Here is a 24632-nt window from a genome sequence, read left to right on the forward strand (position 1 = left end):
TACTTTGATATTAATTTGGCTGTTAATATGCCATAAAACAAGAGCTTTAATGCGGCAGACTGCTATTTGATGTACCAGAGTACAGTATGTGCAAAGATGAAATGAGAAATACACAATCATTCTTCAAGATGTTTGAAACCCTATAAGAATTTTGAGAATAAGAGAATCTTAATATACCTATCCTGAAGTTATAGCTATGGTTTGCCTGACCTACCTATAAGCAAGCTATTTATTATATGGACTTGGTAAGTCCAAGCATCTGGACTAAACACAATGGCACTAAATGTTTAGCACAGTACATTTACTCATGCTTTCAAACACACTCTTCTCCTTTATTTGTTTTAGGCATGATAAGAATATGACAAGAACCAAAATAAAATAAAATACAATAAATAAAATAGATAAAATGAAAGAAAAGGGAAAAAAACAAAACAAAACAAAACAAAACATGAAAAATTAAAGACCAGACAAACTCTTAAACTTCTTAGGACAAGAGACTGCTTTTGACTTAGAAATGTCAAATAAAAACAAATAAACAAACAAAAATATTCAAATAACAACCACTTTCTGTTTCTACTTTGTCCAGACATTATGATGTCAGCATGAAGAAAATGAATCAATTAAATGAAGACATATCTACTCTTCTGTTGCCCTCAAAGCAGAGGTCCCTGAAAGAATTTCAGACTTGCAAAAACTTCCTGATTCGGGATCAGGAAGTTCAACTCCATTCAAAATCAATCCATAAGCTAACAAAATAAACAATTACATAATAGTAACAGGCTTCTGAATCCGAAGTTTTATAATAAAAACTTAAAAGAGGATCAATATCTGAAATACCATGACTTTTCTGAAATCCCAAAGACTAGAACTGAGGAGCGTTCAGACCTATCCTACTAGCTTGTGTCAATTCCACTCATAACAAAACAAAACACATCATGAAGACTGTGTCATTAAGCAGATGCATGTTACAGTACTTGATACAGTTTTTAGTGTAATGCTCATGAATATCTGAAAAACAGAATCTAACAAACTGGAGATTATTCTCAAGATTTCTAGCAGTTGCAGCTATGGGCATGCAGCAAACAAGCTGACATTTCCTTGAGATACTGTGAAAGATCCTATTTAATATTTCAATGGAAAATGTTTTTCATACCTATGAATAACAGCATTGTTAGTACTGGACTTTCATACTGATACAGATGTTGCGACTGACAGTGGTTTCTATCTACAGGATTATTCAAGCATAAAATTGTTGTCAAGGCAATCCCAATCAAAAGCAGCTGAGTCCACAGAAAACACATGGTGTTCATATGACAAAGCTCTCCGTGTACATAGATGGAAGCAAAGAAGGATTTTATTGTGCATTAATGATCAATTGAGGCGCACATAAATTACTGTAATTTTTATATTGCTAGTTAGCTACACTCAGAAAGAAAGAAAAAGCCCTAGTTCTACATAAAGATCAAAAGAGAGGCTATTGTCTTCCAAATTACCATTGAGCTCTAATGCAAAATTGGTACAACAGTCTGTGGAATGCTGATAACATTTTGTGCTGCAGTTAGCTACAGATTGTATGAAGTGTGGAAAAGTCAAAGCATAGGTGATTTAAAGTGAAAGACATTGTAACACAGTTAAATGTGACTGCTTCGTATTGAATTTTATGAGCATGTGATTAAGAGAATTGATGACTATGAATCAGTAATCTCTTATTTCCAAGCAAATGAGCAAAAACCAAGAGCATCAGGAAATAAGAACACTTTTTGCACACTAAAATTTTTCCTTAAGAGTTTTCATTCAAATAAAATTTGAAAAGGGTCAAATTTTGAATTGGGTGATTGGGAAGCAGGCAATGAAGCCCTCTAGCTGGCTTTGGAATGCTTCAGTGTTGTGTTAAGCACCAAGCAATTACTCCTCATTTATTATTTCATGCTTGCAACTTTGGAATGCACCACCCGAAATATCTCAAGATATGAGATAGCATGAAGTAATAATCCTTACAAAGCTTCAAGGTCATTGCTATGTTTTGGCCTGCACTAAAACATTGACTTGTAAAGAAAATCAATTTAGATCTAGGATCTCATGATCCTAAACCCAGAATTAGCCTGCTATTTCTGCTGTGCCCTAAGCGATGCTGAAACGATCTGAAGAAATTACTTGTCCAAACAAGAGTATACTTTATAATATAATAAAGCATAAAGAAACAAAACAACAACTAAATTATACAAGCAGACTGCACTGAAGTGTCTTCTTAGATTAAATATCCTCAATGTAACAATTAAATTTAAAAGGGTATCCAAAGCCTAAGCTGTACTAGCAAATTGCACACTGGGATCATACAATAAATTGGTTCTGCATCCTCTAGCAGATTTTTATTAGTATTAACTATTATTCTGAATTTTAAATATAGTTGGCGTTTGAGTCATTATTAGAATTAGAATTTCTTTCAGCTACAAAAGATTAACAAAAATCTTTTGTACCTAACAACAGCTATATATAAAAATGCTAATAGATAGGCAGTGGCACTTTAATTAAATATATCTTAATGGCATACATATATATATGCAAACAGCATGATTTCATCATCTTTCCTTAAGAAAGAAAAAGTTAGTGCAGTTTGCCATTAAGAAGAAAGGATTAAACAAGTCACTCAAATGATAAGGTAGGGTGACTAAACCAAGCAACACTGGAAATAATCCAATAATTCTTAATATATGGAAGCCCTCATAAACCACAAAGATTAGGTATTACTGAAACAGATGTTTATAATATTAATAATAATAAAAAAAAAAGCTCAGAAGCTAAACGTAAGAGAGATAAAATGAAAGTGGAAACAAAATGAAAAGCAGAGATGAAAGGAGACTGATTTTCATTTTCAAATGGAAGCTCCTTTTCATTACGGTTTCTGGAGCAGGACCAGGAACTACAAAAATATATCTATGTATAGAGCTAGTGTACACGTGGATTTGACTACATAAGCAAAAGAAAGAAAGAAAGGTGTGTTAATCCACTATATTTAAGGAAACAACAGTCAGTCATCTGCCTTGAACCTGAAAAGAAGGACTACTATTGCAAATATGCATGCATATAAACATTCAAGTAATCATATTCAAAAAAACATTTTTTCTTATTTTTAAATGAATCTGCTGCATTACTGGCCAATTATGTGCTTTCATTCTATTTTCTATTCTATTCATACAACCAAGTTTCATTTGAGCAGTACTTCTGAAAACTTTTTCCTACAACTCAGAGCAAAAGTTTTGAATATTAAATAAAGCATCAGAAAAAAAAAGAAAAAAAAAAAAAAAGAATCCTTTCAGTCATTGCTAGAAACCTGAAAGAGACACAAACAGTGCTCTGCTAGGACAAGTTGCCTAGGACACCACTGGCTGAACGTAATAACATAAAAATTAAGTTAGTAAACATAGTAATAGTAAACAATACATACTCCAGCTGCCTACCTTTAACAGGCAATAGTTTTTCTCCAAAGCCTAAAAAATGAGATCAGAAAAAGATTCACGATTTAAAAAAAATCAATAAATTCTCTTTTCATCAGTCAGAAATCCAAAATCTATTCAGAAACTTATTAAAATTTTCACTTGACAGACAGTAATAATGTCACCTGATAAATAACCATTTAAAATTAACTGATACAACTCAGATTGTGAACATTAAGTACAAAATTCTTACAGATAAATTCACAATTCAGTTAAAAATAAACAAAATTTGTGAGAAAAAAAATGGACATCTTGAAGGAATGGGCAATTTGCTCACTGAGGCTGGAATTTGTCTAAGCTAAGTTTAGCCTTTAACTTCTGACCTAGTCACTACAGTTTGTTTCTTTGTTTTTAATAAATACATGCACTCAAATGAAGAGAATGACTCTTATGAATTCTTCATTCATCTGGTTTATTTTAGATATGTATTTTAGAATGAGATGAACCGTGCCCTAGACTCCATTGACAAGATTTCCTCTCACACTAAGGAGAATCCAGTGCGATTGTCAATATGTCATATGCAACTGTCGATGTACATATCTATAGATGGTCAAAGAAATTTCACATAGGTTCTCAGTAAATATTGTGTTTAAAAAATCATTGTCTTTCTCTCCTTTATGTTATCAATAAAACCAAAAGGACAGATATATAGTCTATGCAGTTCAGTGGTTATATTCCATGAAAATGCTGCATTTGAAGTTTGACTTCTCCATCTCAATATTGGCAGAAGATATACTGGATACTGTGCAATGTTACGGCCACTACCTACATATCTACAGACCAATTTCATCTCTGGTGTAAGATGATATAAGGCAACAGGTCTGCTTTAGTTTTTATTCCCAATGTCTGTAGACCCCAGAATGTCTGTCATCCCCCAGAAGCATAGTTAAAGGTTGCAAACAGGTGATAAAACACACTATGGAATTATTAGAAAAGTCACAATACACAAAGACAATATAGTATATAACAGAGCACAAAGTAGATGTAAAAAGATGCATTCAACGAGATCCCATCAATGATCTTTTATTTTAACTGCATGTAAAATACATTTTATAATAGTAATATATTTTACATAGAATCAATGTGATTTGCCTAATGGGAAACTAGTGCAAACCTATTAAAGCCATGCATTAGCAGAATTTAGAGATCTGCATAAATCTTATGCATTTCCATGTTAATCCTCTTATTCTGCTTGATGTTATTTACATTTTTTTTTGTTTGTTTGTTTGTTTTGTTTCTGTTTTTTACAGTTTCTTAGTTTACATTTTTACCAAAACACAAAACAATAACAAAACGACACACAAAAGATAATAGAAAAAATGTATGAGCTGGCAGCCCCAATGGGTTGTGGTCAGCAGCACAAAGGCCAGCTGGAGGACGGTCACTAGTGGCTCCCAGGGATTATTAGTGCCAATACTGTCTTCATTAATGACCCAGACACTGAGATAGAGTGCATCCTCAGCAAGTTTGCAGATGATACAAAACTGGGATGAGTGTCTGATACACCAGATGGATGTGCTGCTATTTAGAGGGACCTGGATAGTCTGAAGAAATAGGATAACAAGAGTCTCTTGAAGCTCAACAAAGGACAAAAGGACAATGCAGTCATGAAACTGAGCAGGAATAATGCCATGCACTAGTCTGGGTTGGGGGCTGACTTCCTGGAAAGCATCTTTGTGGAGAAGAACTCAGGGTCCTGGTGAACACCAGGCTAGACAAAATCCAGCAGCATGCCTTTGCCAAAAAGAAGGTCAATGGCATCCTGAATTGCATTAGGAAGAATGTTGACAGTACATTGAGGAATGTGATCCTTCCCGTCTAGTCAGCCCTGGTGAGAAACACCTGCAGTGCTTGGTCCAGTTCTGGGCTATTCTATACACAAAAGACATGAACACATTGGATCAAGTCCAACAAACAGCCGCAAAGTTGATTAAGGGCTTAGAGCATCTGTTGTATGAGGAGAAGATGAGATCTGGGACTGTTAAGCCTGGAGAAGAACAGCTAAGGGAACTGCTATCCACGTATATAAATACTTTATGAGGTCAGGGGTGGGGGGGGTAAAGGAGACAGAGCAAGAGACCCTTTTCAGTGGTGCCCAGTGACAGGGCAAGACACAATGGGCACAAAAAGAAATACAAGAGATTAGACTCAGTACCCCATAAAATCCTTTTTACTGTGTGGGTGGTCAAACACTCTAACAGGTTGCCCAGCAAGGTTGTGAAGATATCCAAAACCTGACTGAACACGGTAATGATCAGCCTACTCTAGCTGACAGCTCCAAGCTGGAAGGTGAAATAGCTGATATCCAAATGTCCCTTCTAAGGTCTCTTCACTGCAGAGAATTCAAAATTTTTGTCATTCTGTGGCATTAGTACCTTCCAAACTCCAACATATCTTCTTTTTCATGCCATCTTCCTTCCTACCACCTTGACTTACTACAACATTTCTGATTTCTTTCTCCTCCCTGTCTTCCTCTTTTTTCTATCCAAGGCCTTGGCAAACAGCTTCTCTATCAGTCACCAACCTACTCCACCTTTAACTATTTCAGAGTTAATCCAGCTCGACTGAAATGTTTTTTTCAAAGGTGAGTTGAATCTGCTGACCATCAATAACCTACCATTTCTTAGATAAAAGAAAAAAGTGTTTTGTGAAGGCATGGCTCACTTAAAATTTTCCCACAAAGAACAATTTTCAAATGGGTTGGTAAAAGAAAACGTTATGCTTTCTCCTATGTTATTACCACACTTATATTCAATATATGGATAAAAAAAAAAAAAGAGAGAGAGAGAGAGAGACATCAAAGACTGCTATAATGACAGCTTCCAATAATGTTTTTTTCCTTTTTGGAAAGGTCTACTTATCCTTCTCCATTGATAAGAAATGATGGCTGAATTCTCTGCTGAATTAAAAAAAATAAAAATAAAGGCCCAAATCTTCAGAATTTAATCCATAATAATGTGCTTACAGAGAGTCCTTCCTAACTTCAAATAGCTTCTGAAATGATCAATACTCAGACTTATACAATGATAGAGAGATATTGTTTTACATGGATATAAACTTGAACATTCACTCTAGATCCAAAAAATCCATGTTCAGGAAAATGACTTTACTGGACAGGACATATATTTATGTTGACAGAAAACAGTCTAAATATATTCTGAATGATTTTCCTAAAGTATCAATCCTTACAGCCAATGTGAAGGTGTGAAACATTTTATAAGGAAAACATACATTGATAGAAAACAGGAGGAAATTTTAAAGCTATCACAGACCTTTAATGACTCTGTAGCAGGGAATATATATAAATGTATCATAATATATGCTGAAAATATTCATTTTTGTTATCACCCCTTGAATTGGCTTGTACATTATCACAAAGTGAGCTTGTCTTTGGAATGGTCATACTTTCAGTTTTTCTGTGCTAAGTAACTACAGGTATCACATATAAAATGATAAGTAGAGATGAAAGGAGGATATTAAATAATAGAATGGATAAAGTTCACACATGCTTAGAATATCATCATCCATTGTGACCGGCAGCATAACTCTTCATGATATTTTATTCCCCCCAAATTCCTCAAGTTCTAGCCTTCTAATGCTTCTAAATAGTACTTAAAATAGTAATAAATAAATAAATAAATAAACCAAAAAACCCTGACATTTACAGAATAAGCAAAATGACCCCATGTTTTTTCCTTAGTACTTATGCTTTCACTATAAGGAAACATTTATGAAAGTTATTAAGGAGTCTGCTTGGTGGATTGCACAGTCTCCATTATTTATTGCAATAACACATGTTGGCACCATGTCTAACGAAATACAAGTTTGTATACTGTGTAGTCTTTTTTCATAATCTTCATTGCATAGCACTGCCGATTTCCTGATGGTGTTTCATTGCTGGAGTTGCTAAGTGTGCAAAGAACCAGTGAACTGAAATCCTGACCAATGTGCTGTGACTGATGTGTAATTCACCGTTTAACCACTGCTGTGCATGATGGATTGGAGGTGATACGAACATGACCCTATCCTTAGTGTATTTAGGATCAAGTATTAATCTTCAGCACTGAGCATTTTATTTATTTATTTATTTATTTTTTACTTAGGAAAAGTTTTGGTTACAAATGATCACAAGTACAGGTAACAGAATTTATTTCTAGTTATGAATTATGAATTCATAAAATATATTCATTATTGTAACTATAATCTCAGAACTGCACATTACTATCAGAATATTTGACTTTTAGAGTGATCATTTATAAATAGCAAATGCAGTGCAGCATGTTCTGATGTTTTATTCTGGCTTTCAGAAAACATTTTGCTCTTGAAATTTCTATCAAGTAAATAAAAAAAATACGAGCTTTTTTTTTTTTTTTTTTTAACTTACAAGGCAGACAATTTCATCCTTTTATCTACTCAAAATGTTTTTTTTTTTTTTTTTTTTTTTTTTTCTGATAGTGTGTTTACATACTTGATTCTACAAAGGATAACTTACACCAAGGATATGCCATTCTACTGCCAGTCATATTAATGCAGACCTGTAATAACCATATTTGCCTTTTGATAGAACATGCTGCCTTTCTTTGAATAACAGTAGTTGAATAGGTCTTTTGCCACAAGTTGAACAGTGCTCAGTGTTTTGTGAAACACTCAGATTTTAGGCTGTTTGTCAACTAATATTAATTTTTTTCTTGTAGAACGCTATGGAGGTACTGACCTCCATTTCCAATGTAGGCTACATACGTACACACACATTTACAAAATTAATCTAGGAAGTCACAAGCTTTGTAAAGCTGAGAAAACTCTAGCACAGACCATTGCTCTTGTGGTTAACTAGTTTTGTGATGTTATTTATGCTGATATTAATATTGATTTGTACTACTGACTTTGGATACAAGACAGTTCATATGTCTTGTCAAGGGTCTAATTCAAAGCCTGATGGAGTCACACTTGTTTTAAGGCACTTCGGATAATCCTCCAAATTTACACTGAATAAGAAAGAAAGTAACTAAAAACAAAAACAACAATAAAAACAGATTTGAGTCATAAAAAAAAAAGCTTCAAATTCTCTCACTTTTTTCTTCTTTTCCTCTAAACACTAGATCATATTTTGTAAACAATAATTCACTCTTTCCCTCTTACTTTTCTGACCATGGTAGCAGATAGCAGCAGAAGAAACTTGTAAAGATATTTGTATGCTTAGAAATATATATTAAAAAAAAATAATAATAACTTTTGACATTTCCCGTCTTTGTTCCATTCTCCCATACTTCATTTCTTTCCTAATAGAAACATCATCTCTCTTACTGTTCTGGTCACAGTAAAGAGGATGAACTTTAACAGGTATTTGTATGTTTAGAAACACATATATTTAAGTAACTTTTACAGTTCCGCCCTTTGTCCCTATGCTTCATATCTTTCATCATAGAAACAAAAATACTTGGAATATTTTCCATATTTATTTATTTATTTGAAGCAAACACAACAATATTGTAATAACTATTTTTAAAGCAATGCTATTATTGTTAGGATATAAATCCCCATTAAAATATATGCTGTGTATAACAAAGGTCTATACCAAATAGAGAGAGACAGATACTTGGGAAGGTATCTGCCTATAACAAATACAGCAAAAATGTAATCTAAAAAAAAAATATTGCACATCTGCAAGGTACTTTTTTGTTTTATTTTGTTTTTACTATAGTTGGCTAGTACACACCTATTTACAGTGCTAAACTTACTGAATCAGGAGAAGTGGTTCCAAGTGAACAGCTTTCAGCATCAGTAGTCTCTGCTTTTTCACAGCTTTGGCTTTTTTGCTGTTGCAGTGTTTGACTTGTTTGGTGAAGGGGGGGGGGGGGGGAGGGGCTGGGTATGACTAAATATGCAAACTGTAAACCTTCATACAGAGAAAAACAAAAGCAGTCACACCTTGTGTGATACTAGACTACACTTCAATGAATTTACAACCTTCCTTTGAAATTTCCAGTAGAGTAACAAAATATTTAAAATGTGAGCTTAATCAAATTCTGTTGACTTCACCAAATACTTTCAAATACTTTTCAAATGAACTTTATTTATTTATTTATTTATTTTGCAAAGGAATACCCATCCAATAATTTAAAGGATATGATTTCAGTCTGAAGACTCATTTAAACAAAATAATTATCATCAACATCACTTACCTGATCATGTGGCATAAAGATTATACATATATTTTCCAGCTCAAAACCATGCAATAGCCATTAAAAAAAAATGCAATGTTTGAAATTTATGGAAACTAGGTTTATACTAACTACTTTCCAAGAGGCTTCTGAACACAGTGTAATTTGCTGCATTATTTGTGGTTAAAATAAACCATCCATAAGCAATAATACATAGAGTGGTGCTGTGCATAGACTATGAGGTTTAGACCAGTTGATATGTAATAGTTAAGTAATTAATAAAAATTAATCAAATCATAAGTATTGCATTCTATCCTAAAGAATAACAAGCCTCTTTTCATAGAGAGAAATTGGACTGTCATACTCTCACCAGCAGACTGAAAGGACTAAAAGAAATCAGTATCACACAGAAAGATGGATCAAGCATGAATCAATGTAGCAAGCACATAACCAAACAGACATGGAATTAAACAACGAAAAAACAACAACAACAAAAAAAGACCAACAAAGATTGTCGCTTAACCTGTTTTGTCAGAGCTGGTATTGATGGTATTGGTAGTGATGGAAGTGAAGGTAGTCTTTGCGCTGTCCTTGGTAGTAACAGATTTCTGCTTATTTTTCATGGCTTCCAGTGCTTTGAGCTTCTTGGCATGTTTAGTGCCTTTGTAGTGGGCCGCAGCCTGGCTCTACAAAGGAGAACAAAATGAACCATGCAATCAGGCTCATTTCTAAACTGGTATTCTCTGTATTAGTACAAATACAGACTACCTTTCAATAATGGGTACCACTAACATTATCCAAGTACTGACCAAACAGAAAACTATATTTAGAATGATGCTTGGAAAACAATGGAAAAAAATACTAAAACATCTGCAATCCAATGAATACAGTATATTACTGTATAACAATTTTACTTACAGACCAAAATAAGATTGTTTTAGTATACTATGCTTAAAACATGTATCTTTATCAGCTTTTCTATCAAGATGTTTGTTTTTTTTTGCATTAAAAAATTAATAATTCTCAGGCAATGGGGAAGAAAACACTATCCTCCCAGTAGCTTTTCACTTTTCCAATTCCTCTTAGAATCTAGAGATTTTGCTAAAGGCTCCTTCAAAGAACAGTTTACATTTAACAGTGGTATCAGGAACTTCTCTAATGAAAAGCAAAGACCAAGCTACCCAAAGCCAAACAAAAAAAAAAAAAAACAACAAAAAAAAACAACCAACCAACCAACCAACCAAAAAAACGAAATATAAACCACACTCGTCAAAGCCCATTACCAAAGATTTACCTGCAGTTATCTGGCTTTCTTAATAAATAAATACGTAAGTTCCAGTGTTTGAAATTCAAAGCCAGGAACATCCTTTTTAAGCAGAAACCTCACAAATATGTCTTGGCTACATGATATTAAGCTAAAATAGATTTGTACATGCATTGCTATTGAGATTTATGTATTACACTGAAAAGGATTATGCTGAAAGAACTCTTATTGTAAGAGTTAATAGCAACATTTCTTCATTTAATTTATGTTGTATGTATATTTTAAGAATAGTATTTAAGTATAGGATTAAACCTTACTAAAAAAGACATTGGAATTAATATGAATAATCAGAGGGTTTTTTTTTTTTCCCTCTAATATTTAAATTCCTAGAAATATACTCCTCCAACTAATAAAATAATAATTTGATAAAATCTGTATATTTTTTATTGCTGAAATTCAAACTTAACTGAAAACAATTCCTTTCCTAGTTGAAGGACATTATTGAGACCCTAGGAAAATAATCAAAATTTAACTACCACAGAAATGAATAAAATAAAAGCAACTATGCTGGGTCAGCCCAAGGACACATTAAAGTCAGTATTTTATTTCTGACATGAAACAACTGCAGATGCTTAGAGAGAACATATAAGGTAAACACTTTCTATTGTGGAATCACAAGAAATAAACATGTATGCCAATTAGGAGCTACAAACTAAAAGAATCAGAGGGATAAAATGACACAGTCATCAATTCACTAAGTCACTTGTACAGGTGCAAGATGCCTGCATTATCTGGTACCTGTTAGTCATTATACCTTTACTTAATGCTGCCCTGTGCTGAATTCTAGGATGTGAGGAAGTTCTAGTGAATATGACAATAAGAGTTTTAATTAATTAATCTCGAGATTTATGGTTTTCAGTATTCATGAAAAGTTATGTTTCCTTCCAGATGCCTGAGATTTGAGAAACTCAAGGTGAGAAGAAGCGAGAGACCTTATCTAAACTAATAAACACACATAAATGTATGTGTATGTACACATAGAAATACATACACACACATGCTCTTGTGTATCAAGATGCATCATTCAGTTTGGTTGAAAAGCCAGTTTCTTTGTATCTAAAATAATGTAAACATTATAGTAGGTACCCTTATTGAAAGAACACTGGACAGTGAAGTTATTAATTAGAAACAACTTGGACAGAAACAGCACAATCATGCACCTTTTACAATTCCCAACACGTAACATCAAGACATACTGTAAGCCAGATACAAACAATCAAGAGATGTTAATTACTGTAAAACTGAAAGACCAGTGTCAGGTTATGACGATGCATTAAAAATGACATTATAAAGTACATCTTTATGATACTATCCTGTCAACTGTTTTTACAGTTTTTAGTCAAAATGAGTTACCAGTCAGCTTCAGTTTCTGAGTGCACTTGTTTTCCCTAACTAATAGTGTCATTCTTCAAATATCAGAAAAGTAGTCAGAACATGATCCTTAATACTAGATGATGAATGCCAATTTTAGTTTGATATGCAGCTCAAGTTTCTTCACAGAATTACTGGTAGAACACAACCAGGTTTATGCCTCCTGCATCCACTTTTCACTCCAAATTCTCACAGCTACAGCTCCACAAAACTCAACCTAAGCAGAGTGTTGGATGTACAAGGAATATAAAATAAGGCCATATGTAGAAAGTGGTGACCTTTTCAGTATTCTGAAATACATTAATGAAAACATTCCAAAGTAGAAAAATGTTGCTTAAACTTACAGGTACAGTGGCTGTTACGAAAAGTTCTCCATTGCTCACTTCCCACAGATCACTGACAGTTTACCTAACCTCTAGAGATTCTTAGTTGCAAGAGTGGGGTGGGGGAAATGGAAAAATATCCATAAATATCTTTTCAACGTGACAACATAAAATATGGTACTATCATTCCTTGCAGCCATAAGAGAACTAAAATAGTCCTCACTACTTAAATGACATTTACTTGTAGCTTATAAAATTCATTACTTAAAATAGTATTTGCTGTCAGCCTATATAATAATAAATAAAAAAATATCATAAATTACAATTTTCCCTATTTTATCTTAATATTTTATCTTAATATTATCTTATGTGTATATATGTCTTAACAACTTGTGCAACAAGTTGTGCTCAGACAAGTTATAAGCAGAGGATATGTAAAACCAAGAATCTACTGAACTTAGTGGGAATCAAGGGAAGATTTCCCTTTACGTTTCTTATAAAGGAGTAGTGAATTTTATAATTGTTCATCTTGCTGAAAGCCAACCTCCTTTGAGAAACAGCTGTTTAGTCTAAAAAAAACAGATGTTCTCTCAAGCAACAGAGATTCAGGACAATCCTAAAATGAAAACTCTCATATTATTAGAGAACACCAAGTATGTTCTCCAAACATCTCTCCTAAAAGTCATCCAATATTATTTTCTTTTTCTTTTTATGATTATAACATCATCAGAATAATACCTTAAGACAGACCTTACTTTCTTCTTTCATCACAGTTTCCAACACAGTGTTTTTTTTTCTCACATCGCCTTCAGCAAGTTTGTAGATGACACCAAGCTGGGTGGTGCAGTTGATACCAAAGGAAGAGATACCATTCAAAAGGACCTGGACAGGCTAAAGAAGTGGGCCCACGTAAACCGAATAAGACTCAACAAGTCCAAGTACAAGGTGCTGTACCAGGGTCAGGGCAATCTCAGATAGGAGTACAGAATGGGAGAACTCATTGAGAGCAGCCATGTGGGGGTTATGGTGGAAGAAAGTCTTGACATAAGCCAGCAGCATGCAGTTGCAGCCCAGAAGGCAAACTCCTTCCTGGGCTGCATTAAAAGAGGCGTGACCAGCAGAGCAGGGGAGGTGATTGTGACCCTCTACTTTGCCCTCATGAGACCCCACCTGCAGTACTGCATTCAGGTTTGGGGCCCCGAGCACAAGGAAGGTGTGTACTTGTTAGAGCAAGCTCAGAGGAGGATCACAAAGATGATCGGAGGGCTGGAGCACCTCTCCTATGAAGAAAGGCTGAGAGAGCCAGGTATGTTCAGCCTGGATAAGAGAAGGCTCCGGGGAGACCTCATTGTGGCTTCTCAATGCTTAAAGGGGTTTTATAAAATAGATTGAGAGGGACTCTTTATTCGGGTGAATAATGATAGGACAAGGGGGAATAGTCTAAAATTAAAAGTGAATATATTTATCATAGAATCATAGAATCATAGAATATCCTGAGTTGGAAGGGACCCTTAAGGATCATCAAGTCCAACTCTTGACACCGCACAGGTCTACCCAAAAGTTCAGACCATGTGACTAAGTGCACAGTCCAATCTCTTCTTAAATTCAGTCAGGCTCGGTGCAGTGACCACTTCCCTGGGGAGCCTGTTCCAGTGTGCAACCACTCTCTCTGTGAAGAACTTCCTCCTGATGTCAAGCCTAAACTTCCCCTGCTTCAGCTTAACCCCGTTTAATTTAGATTAGACATTAGGAAGAAATTCTTCACTGCAAAGTTAGTGAGGCACTGGAACAGCTTGTCCAGAGAAGCTGTGGATGCCCTACCCCTGGAGGTGTTCAAGGCCAGGCTGGATGGGGCCTTGGCCATCTGGATCTAGTGGGTGGCATCCCTGCCTATGGCAGGGGTGTTAAAACTATATGACCTTTAAGGTCTCTTATAACCCAATCCATTCTATAATTCTGTGATCCTCTGATTCCATGTTTGACATACTGAATTATCCCTAGCACTGTGAATACAAGTGTCAGCTGACATGTTACCCAGTCTTAGTCTCATGATGGAACATGAAAAATATGCCAAATATTGCTGCTTTAACATTACAGTGCACTTTAAGGAACTATATCCATTCTTCAAAGAGATGTCAAACAAGAAAGTAAAAGGTGTATTATATTACTTTGTATCTGAATTTGAAAACCCATGGATCCTTAACTAAATTTTGAGAGCTCTGATCCTGAAAATCACATGTGGATAAAATTTATTCTATGTGAGTTACATAAAAACCAAAGAAATGGCAAGATGTCTAAATGGCAATTCACTTTTCAAGGCTATTTTTAAAGTCCTGCCTGTTTCAGCAATACAGATCAGTTCAAGAATCTCTTTTGCAAAACAAATAATTTCCTCTGGTTCTGCATACCTATGATGAATAATTATTGACCTTTCTAATTCACAGATTTTCTAAACTTGCCAAATTGTTAGAATATAAAAACATATTTGTCTGTGTAAAAAATAAAGTATATATACATATATATATTTATTATAAATACACATGTACATACCATAAAATAATAACAATTCTATATGCATTTTGTATAGTTACACCTGAGAGCAGTTAGAAATAACAGCCATAGTGTCAAAACTCAGCTGTATTTTCTTTGCTTAAGTGCAATATTGTACCACAATTACCATAAGGACATCACATTACCAAGAAAATTGCAATGTGTAAAATATGATGAGAAAGATATGAAATATTTCAAACAATCCAGACAGTATTCTTGTACAATTACAGTCATCATATCTATACAGCAGTCTTCAAAATACATTTGTCCGTCTGACTAATATACTCCAGTGAATCATGTCTTCTCACTTATGTTCTTTAGGCATTGGTTCAACAAAAACATTGTGCTTAATTTTGTGCACTGAAACACAAAAAGGTCTCCTATTCTCAGAGAATTTTCAGCTTAGCAGCACCACATCTTCTATCCTTTCTATATCCCTCCTGGTTCATCTCATATTACCAGTCTACTTACAGATTGATTTCCTGCCTCTTTCATTCCTTCTAGGCAATACCTTCCTAATAAAAGCCAACTCAAAGAAAAGAATTTTTTAAAAAGTATAGTCAGTACGTTCCAGTGATTCTTCCTCACAAAAATTCAATTAAATTATCATGCATTATATCTTTCTCATTTCACAATATATTTTGAAAGCTGTCCAATGGGAAGAGTGCTGTGCTCCATTTTGTCATCCAACCAATCACTGCCATGCTGCAGTCTGCCTGTTCCCTCAGAAAGTCCCAAACAAGGGTTGAGAGAGATGAAAACCCCTTTTTGTCTGTCTGAGATTTCAGTAGCTCACATCATGTCTTCGTTTTTACCAGTTGCTGGATGCTGTTATCACTTCTGTTGTCACTCCCAGTAAAATAGTAACAACTTTGACTAATATATCAGTAATTGACAAGAGGATCTCCCAGAGTAAAAAGTATATAAAATAGCTTTACAAACAAAAAATGAGTTTTCTGGTTCAAGCTAATATTGTCACTAAGCTGGCCACTCTAGGTTAGGCAGTAACACAGAGCTGCATAAGGCAAAAGTGCTTCTATTCTTTGATGTAGTGAGAGAAATTGTTTATGAGATGCCTGTGCTACATGTTATCTTAATCACTGAGTACAGATTATCTTCCTGAAGTTGGGCTGTCAACAAGTACTTCAAACGCAATTTTACAGGTGCTCTAAGCACACAAGAAATTGATCAAAATCAAATTATTATTATTATTAATAATATTTATTTTTTTTTTGGAAAAGGCATCATACTGACAAAGTTTTTTTCTAGTGACTCCAAAATTGCCAGGTTGACTGCCAGTCTTGCCAGTCAGTGATGACATCATTGAGCTCAGAGAAAACTGCAGTAAGCAGCTGAGACATTTGTATACTACCAAGTATGTGCTACATTCATAACCAGAGCTGATCTCTATGGAAGAATAAGTTAACTGTAGAAGTTTACAGGAAGTCTAGCAGCCTTGAGGCTCCCAACAGTTGGTACTGCCTATGACAGGGCTTTTACTGTGAGTCATACCTGATAAAATAAGAAGAGTGTTGTGCAGTCTTTTGCACTGAGATTTATTTGCTCTAGTACATAAGTCTTTATTTGAGGGTATTTTAAAATTTGCAAAATAATATATCTTGCAACACATACTATTTTGTTTGCCCAGTGAGTACAGGCAGGAAATTCAGGATTACTTTAACAGCCTATACTCACTTTCTAAAACATGGAGGAACTCCATGGACTTCAGAGCTTAACAAAGTCACAGTACAAGAAACAAATGAACTAAGACCCTGTGCAAGCCTTTGAAGAATAAGAGATTAAGAGAAGACGTAAATGTAATTTTTAAAGGTGATGTCAACACAATGACAAGTTTTATATTGAACAAGAAGAGCACCCTGATTTCTGCCTGATATATACAAACTCAATCTGCAGTCAATTATATTGTAGATAAATGTTGCCTGTCGTCATTTCTTCCTTCTGCTAGGCTTACCTTTATCTTCTGAATTGTGTCATTTCAATTTTTTTTGCACTCTATCATAAACATCAGTCTGTAATACAGAGCCAGAAAGTTAATTACGTTACAGGCTCAAATGTAACCATGGTATGAAATGCCAAGGATGTGTGTGTAATGTGACATCTTTCAGATTTTTTCTGAGAGAAGGCTTTTACCCCATCAAAAGTGATAGTTTTATTACTGATCAGTTTCCCCCCATTCCCTAGAGCTTAGCATACAAAAACAGAGCAAGCACCAAAAAGGACATTTATGTAGAAAATAAAACAATTCTCCATTACCATGGCAGAATAACATAAATGCTAATTCCCAGACATTTAATTTTCTCTTTCAATGGAAAGAAATCATTTCTGTTCCCTTTTCTCCTTCTTAGAGCATTAATTCAACACATTCTTGAAGGTACTTTGAGACTCAAGGATGACAGAAAGGATGGGAGATTTCTGAGCTCACTATTTCCTTCATATTAACAAAGCTGCTTCATCCCATCCCCTGTGCTTGGGCTCCTTCCAGATCCATTTATATAATGGTGAGAGACTGCTCCTGGCAAGAGTCTGCATCACATTGTGAGAGATTGGCATTGACCCCATTCTTATGGTAAAATCATCCATTCTATAGTAAAATCAGAAATTGTCATTCTGGAGAGGAAAATCTATTTTATCTTGCTCAGATAAAGAAGGTAAAAATCCCCCGTGTAATATCTGTTGTCCTGTAGCACTCTAGTAGACCATGCACCTACTTTTACTGTAGGCTGCTACTGAGTGTGACATTACCTTAAACTATCTAGGCAAAGTACAAAAATCTGCCTAGGTATAGAACACTTCGCGCTTCATTCCCAGCAGACACAGAAGACATCATAATATATATGCTGAAGGGAATACAGCTCAAGTAATAAATCTCTTCCCACATGTGGCATTTTCTTTTAAGGAAACTGGTACTTATTCATGCAGCACAACAAAAGTTCACTGCATGCCAAAGTTTAATAAACTGATTATTTATTTTATCATCTATTATAACCTTGTTATTGCTAAGGAAGATGAAGTTTAAATTCAGTAACAGAGTTTTCGAGTTCTGTTCTATGGAAGATTTTACATAATGACTTTCATAATAGTTTCTTTTGGGGGAACAATTTTGATGGAGAGATGAAACATTCTTTAGAAAACAGGTATTAGTGAAACATTAATCAATGAAATTAACTTTAACATTTAATCTGATCTTTGTTGTATTAATTGGCAGACTTTCAATCATCATTTACTTTACACATGAAAAATCTTGTTGTAGTTAGAATTTCAAGAGAATATTGAGCTTGTTTGAGCTTTTGTTCAGATTAACCAGCTGGTTAATCTCAGATTAATTTTAGAATAAAATAGAGGAAGGTTAATCTATATCTATGTATACACCACTTTGTGTGGCTCATGATAAAATAACTGATGTATTTATTCAGCTTAGTAAATATAATATGTATGTTTCTAGATTTGAATCTGGAACTCAAATAGATCTTGAAAATAGATCTGGAACTGAAAAGATCTTGAGCAAATGTTTTGTTGTTGTTGCTGTTGTTTTTTACAAATGTACCCCAGCTTCTCTTCTGTATCAGTAGACACCCGTCCATATTTTACTCACTGTGTTAATTAATACTTTTTGAATGATATGTCAATAATGGAAATCCTAAAAGTGGAAGCTGATGTAGAATGCATCTAGCAACAAAGAAACAACAACAAAAAAATAAGCTCACCATTACACAATATTCCTGTGATTTACTCAATTATGAGTTAAATAATGTAAATGTAATTCAGTATTCAGTTTATACACAGTTTGCCTAAAAACAAAAGATGTTGAATTTAAAATAACTGCTTTACAGTAATTTTCTGAATAGTATTGAAAAGTTCAGACTTTTCTGGTGTTGTCTAAAAAGGAATAACAACGGTGGGTATGTAGCCAACACCATTCTGAGTTTCAGTTTGTCACAGTTGACAACAACTAAAGCGATTCAAGGATATACAGATACACTTACCTTCCCAGAGCCTCAGTTTATTTAGGAATTGTACATTTACTGGAAATAAAACATGATTTCCCTCTGCATTTAGCTGGTTGACTGTTAACTAAAGAAAGTTGAGTGGTATGTTTAGCATAGCTCCTTTGAGTGTTTTCACCTGGTTTCTGTTAACAAGCAAAATACTTTTGTCTGTTTACATTCAGAATAGCAATCTCATTAAATTCTGAGTTTCAGATTTTTATTTATTTATTTATTTTGACTGAATTAAACCATCAAAGAATAGTGGTAAGCAAGACAAAAATATCACAAGCAATTTTAAAGAGGACAGGAAAATTTTTTTAAATGTATCTTTAAATTCCTATTTAGCACCTTTTGAATTTTGTATATGAAATGACAGACTTTTTGAGCTTGTATGTACAAAACAAAAAAAGAGTATATGGAGATATTTGCATTGTATTCTTATGTACAGTCTTCATATTGTTACTGGAATTACTGTTTTTAATGTTGTATTACATAGAAGCTATTCAAATTTCAAGTTTGTTTTCAGAAAAATGCCGATTCAACTTTCTGATTCTTTTACTCAAATATAATTTGAATTTCCACTTCAATGGTTATTTCAATATCAATTTACCCTGCATCCTTTAGATCAGCTCTTACCCGTAAGAAGAAACTCAAAACCCGCAGACTAGAACTGTAAGTGATCAAATTTCCTAATTTCAGCACTGTTTTGTATGCACTTGGCTGTGGTAAAGTGGTCTCCAGGTCAAATCTCCATCCTTCTTTTAGAAGGTCATAATTGCATATAAAACATATGAATTGTCCATTATCTTCACAGATAAAATCTTCACAGAAAAGTCTTCACAGCTACAGGAAGATTGATAATTTAAGGCTAGAACTAAGACTGAATAGTTCACAGATTCTTTTCTTCTCATATTCCAAGGAGAATCCAAGCTTTTCAAGTACAAGAACCTCCAAGGAGAGGCAATATGTTTTCTTGGAGTAAAAGAACTCTTAACTCAACAGTTCCTGGCTCATTTAAACCAATTTTGTAACTCCAAGAGTGACCTGTGCCAGTGGTTTGCTGAAAAAAAATCCTACTGTAGACTTCTGCACAGGAAAAGAAATGAATATTTCTTTGAGAAGAAATATATGTTACATTAAAAAAAAAAAAAAAAGAGAGAGAGAGAGAGAGAAAGCAAAGTAAAATGAATAAATGTCATTTCCCACTATAGATAGAAAGACAGAAGGAGAGATGGAAGGAGGGAGAGAGGGAGAGCGAGAGAGAAAGAGAAAATAGTAAATTAAGTCTTATACAAGCAATTCATATTAATAGAAATTCTGTTCTGCATAAGAAGCCAGAAATTCAAGGCAGTACACCAAACCTATGAGAATGTTCTGACATTACTTACTATTTACACTGCAGTTATATTTTGATTCTTCTACTTTGTGTTATGTTGAAATCTGAAGATTTTTTATTTTTTCTATCGACCAAGAATAAATACTTAAGGTATATTTGCAGTTCTAAGGACATTACTGGATAAGAGTATCCCCTCTGAAATCAATAGGACATTTTATATGTTGAAATGTCATAGGACCAGTACCTAAGAGATGCTCCATATTTCACGTTCAATCACATTGACTTTGATATTTCTTATCTCCTTTAGTCAAGCACAGGTTATCAGGCTCAAACCTGGAATAGCTATACAAAATTGTATGATGTGTAATATAAAAAAGGTCAAACAAGACAGGTATAAGAGCCCTTTCTGATTTTAAAACATAAGATATCATTCATATTTTATATTTGTTTGGGCAGATATTATCAAAAGAGTGAAATTTCCAAACAGCATTGAAACATAATGCTGGCATTCCAAAGTTTTTGGAGCAAACTGATTCACACATACTCACTATATTTACTAACATATTAATACTTATTTACTACACATTATTGTCTTTATGCTGTCCTTTTTTATACCTCAGTACTAGTTCTTAATTTATAGTAACTGAAACCCAAATGAAAATAAATAATAATAATAAAAAATACTCATTTAAGAATTAGTGATATATTTAAATTAGTATAATTAGGTCAGTAACATTTAACAGTTTACCATGCATGACCACCAAATGCTGGCCCATTTCTGAAGTAATAAAGTACATGGATACAGAACTCTCACTAATCTTGTAGTTTTCTAAGCTGGATTTGCACATTTTGGCGTTTATGGACAGACAGTTTGACACTGATTTGGGCAAACCAAGTTTCAGGATGCTTTCTAGAGTTCAGCCATCACCAAGTACAGATGAAGCAGCAAGATGAGATAGTTACGCTTTTTACATCATATCCTTATGACTTTCAAAACTGAATCCTAAAAAAAAAATATTTAATACACTATGCTTAACACTACTATTAAATTGCATAAAACTGTAAGTGCTTTCTCCCTTGGGTATGTATTAACAATTTACTTTTTGCAGACAAGTGCACAAATATGATTAGCTTTTGCAGATTGCTCCTTATTCTGTTACTGGTAAGTAATTTTTATATTATTGCAGTGTAAACAGATGCTATTTTCCACTACATATTCAGCAGTAATGAGCTAATTCAATGTGTTAAAAACAACAAAAGATCTTCAAGAATGAGCTATTTGCTTCCATAGTCCAAGCTCCATTGAAATCTATGTTGAAATCAACCATGATAGAAAGTTAGCAAATTACTCTAGAAACCCTGTTGCAAAAGAAGAACTTTATTTAGTACATTCATTCAAATGCAGAACATACTCTGTTACTTTCTCCATATGAATATTATTGATCAACTTCTTGAATATAGATTTGGAAGTTATTTTTTGAGTGTAGTTAATATACCTCATTCCTTTTCTCATAAAGAATATTTTGATAAATCTTTACAGAATCTTTACAACAGTTTCAATATTCACTCCTATGAACTCATCAAACACCAAAATCTACAATGAACCATGAACCAATGAACCATGCTGTTTATTGCCCTTTGGAAACTGGAAGGACCTTCTTGCTGAGAGAAAAATAAAAAGATAGCAAGCATGCTTAGTTTAGATTTTGTGAGTGAAATCCTGGCTCCACTTAAGTCAGCAGTTGACATTTATTTCATCCTGGACTGATGACTGAAAGAAAGTGTGATGCTCCACCTGGACCATTTTATTTTAGTGAAAAGAATTTTAACGTGGATGGACAGAGTTTGACTAAGCAAAGAAAATAAAATGTATAGCATCACAGAAATGTATCAGTTGAGCAAAAAAGCCATGTTTTCACCACAATAACTTATATTCAACTTTGCATATATAACTTTACCATCTACACTATAGCATTTGTCTGGGCAGCTCCATATTTTCTTGGTTGATGCTACGTACTGATACCCTACTCTTACTGGTTTGTCACACATATGTACTGTCTACAGTATAGTGACAAAATGAGAATTGAGAACATCCAGAGCAATTTAACTCAAATGAAGATAACTTGTTTTGTTTCTCTGTACTTCCTCTGACAGTTCCTACTTACACTGCTGAACACAACTGCATCATTTGAGAGATCTGTACAGTTTCTCTTTCTTTTATATTAAATCAAACACAGTTATGAAAGTTATATGTATATAAAAATGGCTGTACACACACCACAAGCCACCTGCCATCTCACCAGAAGCATTATATTAGAAGGCTTCCAGTGTTGAGCACACTTGAGATATATATAAATATATCCTGCAGACATCCAGCTATAAAACTAAGAGTTTTTTTTTTTTTGTCAAATAGATAGAATCCATTGTCCTGCTTTTTTTTTTTTTTTTTTTTTTTTTTTTTTTTTTAACTGGGTTTCAACTAATCTGTGCAGCAGCTTATACCCAGATATAAAGCCACAGAATATATCAGAAACACTACATAACAGTATCTAGGGAATAAAACACCAGGAGAAGGCAGATAACCCTTGGAACTCAGTCTAGACTGAATCTGTGTGACTATCTTTCTATTTTAGAGTAATTTCCTACTTTTGATCCTGGAGCCAAAATCTATCCAAGTCTTTCCCATAATCAAAAAATAAATAAATACATAAAATAAAATTATCTCTCAAACACAGTGCAACTATAAATCATTTTAAGACTGACACCTACTCCGACATGAAAGAACTTTAGACAGAGCACACATACACAAGAAATAAATAAATAAAACAACCAAAGACGGTACCTTAAAAGAACATTAAGGTTGCAAGTCTAAACAATGTATATGGAAGAGCAACAGCAGACAGCAAATGCTGTGATTGTGAAAGTAACTATTTGCTATGATGTATTGGGTCATGATATATTTTAGCAATTGGTCACGTAAGGCTTCCTTATACAAGAGAAAAAATATTAACTTTCCTAGGGCATTTTCCTGGCTTTCAGAGTTCCAGGTAATACTAGTAGTCTAGTATATATGGTTATGCTGCACCTGGGCACCTGTGCCATTTTTCTCCAAGATTCACGAAGCCCCCACTCCCAGCTCTGACTGAAGTGCTCTTGTGTGCACTCTGACAGTCAAAGCATAAGCCTGAGAAATGATCACCGCTTAAAGATACACAGATTTACTGAGTAATAAGAATTTTGAACCATACAGCACTGTGGCTGTACCCCAAAAGAAGAGGTGAGGATACAATCTCAGGTATCATCCAAGGTCTTTTAATGGGGACCATTTGAGAAGTCACACTCTCCAAACAAGATCCCAAAGGCAGATGGGACAGATGCACAAATGTTATGTGCAGTGTATTATATCTGAGACCTTGCAAGACTGGTCCTCCTTGCACCAATGGTCCTACTAAGTCCAGACATGATTAATTTTCTGATTCTTTCCAAGACTTTCTCTTTATAGAGGGCTAAGGTTTTAATCTTTAATTCAGTGCTTCTTCAATTTCACTTTGCAGATATAATTTCAGCCTCAATGTTTTTGCTCTTCAATCTCCTAAAAAATAAACTGAATTGCATTCCAAATACAAACCAGATACTTCCAGCTCACAGTTTTACAATATATTAGCACCTTCACGTTGATACATCATAAATCTAATTTTTTTCTAAAGTTTCTTCAGGCAGACAACTGGCCAGGTGGAGAGGTTTTCAGCTAAAACAAAGGATTTACTATTCTGTATATGGTAGCATGATGAGAAGTTGTATGCTAAAAACACATTAAATCTACAGCCAAACCATTTATTCAGTTGAGCATAAACATTTTTCAGTCAGTCAGTATAAGTCTAGGACTTCAGCAGGTTCAGGAATCTGGGTCCAACCCTTCCTGGTGTTTTATTTGAGAACCACTCTATCAGACAGTCAACATCATTGGCCCCAGTAGCGTTTTGATTTTACAGCTTATCAGTGTAGAAGCCAGCAACAGAATTTATTACCTATGGGAATCTTTGTTTCAGCTGTACACAAACTCCTA

General features: G+C 34.2%; 1 protein-coding gene across 5 annotated transcripts in view; it reads right to left on the reverse strand.

Moving 5' to 3' along the window:
• The window catches only part of ZNF385D (zinc finger protein 385D), a 429191-nt gene that overhangs the window by 56989 nt on the left and 347570 nt on the right, over nt 1–24632 (reverse strand). For 4 of the 5 annotated variants that reach the window (XR_011093916.1, XM_068674353.1, XM_068674354.1 and 1 more), the window contains exons 5-6: nt 10179–10341; nt 3459–3488 (exon numbers count right to left, since the gene is read on the reverse strand). Coding sequence is in view for 4 of the 5 variants with exons in the window: in XM_068674353.1 (XP_068530454.1) it covers nt 3459–3488; nt 10179–10341 (193 nt within the window). In the remaining variant the exon portion in view is untranslated. The remainder of the gene's footprint in view (nt 1–3458; nt 3489–10178; nt 10342–24632) is intronic. The other variant, XM_068674352.1, reaches the window with a different exon arrangement.

Source organism: Anas acuta, chromosome 2, assembly GCF_963932015.1.
Source record: "Anas acuta chromosome 2, bAnaAcu1.1, whole genome shotgun sequence".
Lineage (NCBI taxonomy): Eukaryota > Metazoa > Chordata > Aves > Anseriformes > Anatidae > Anas > Anas acuta.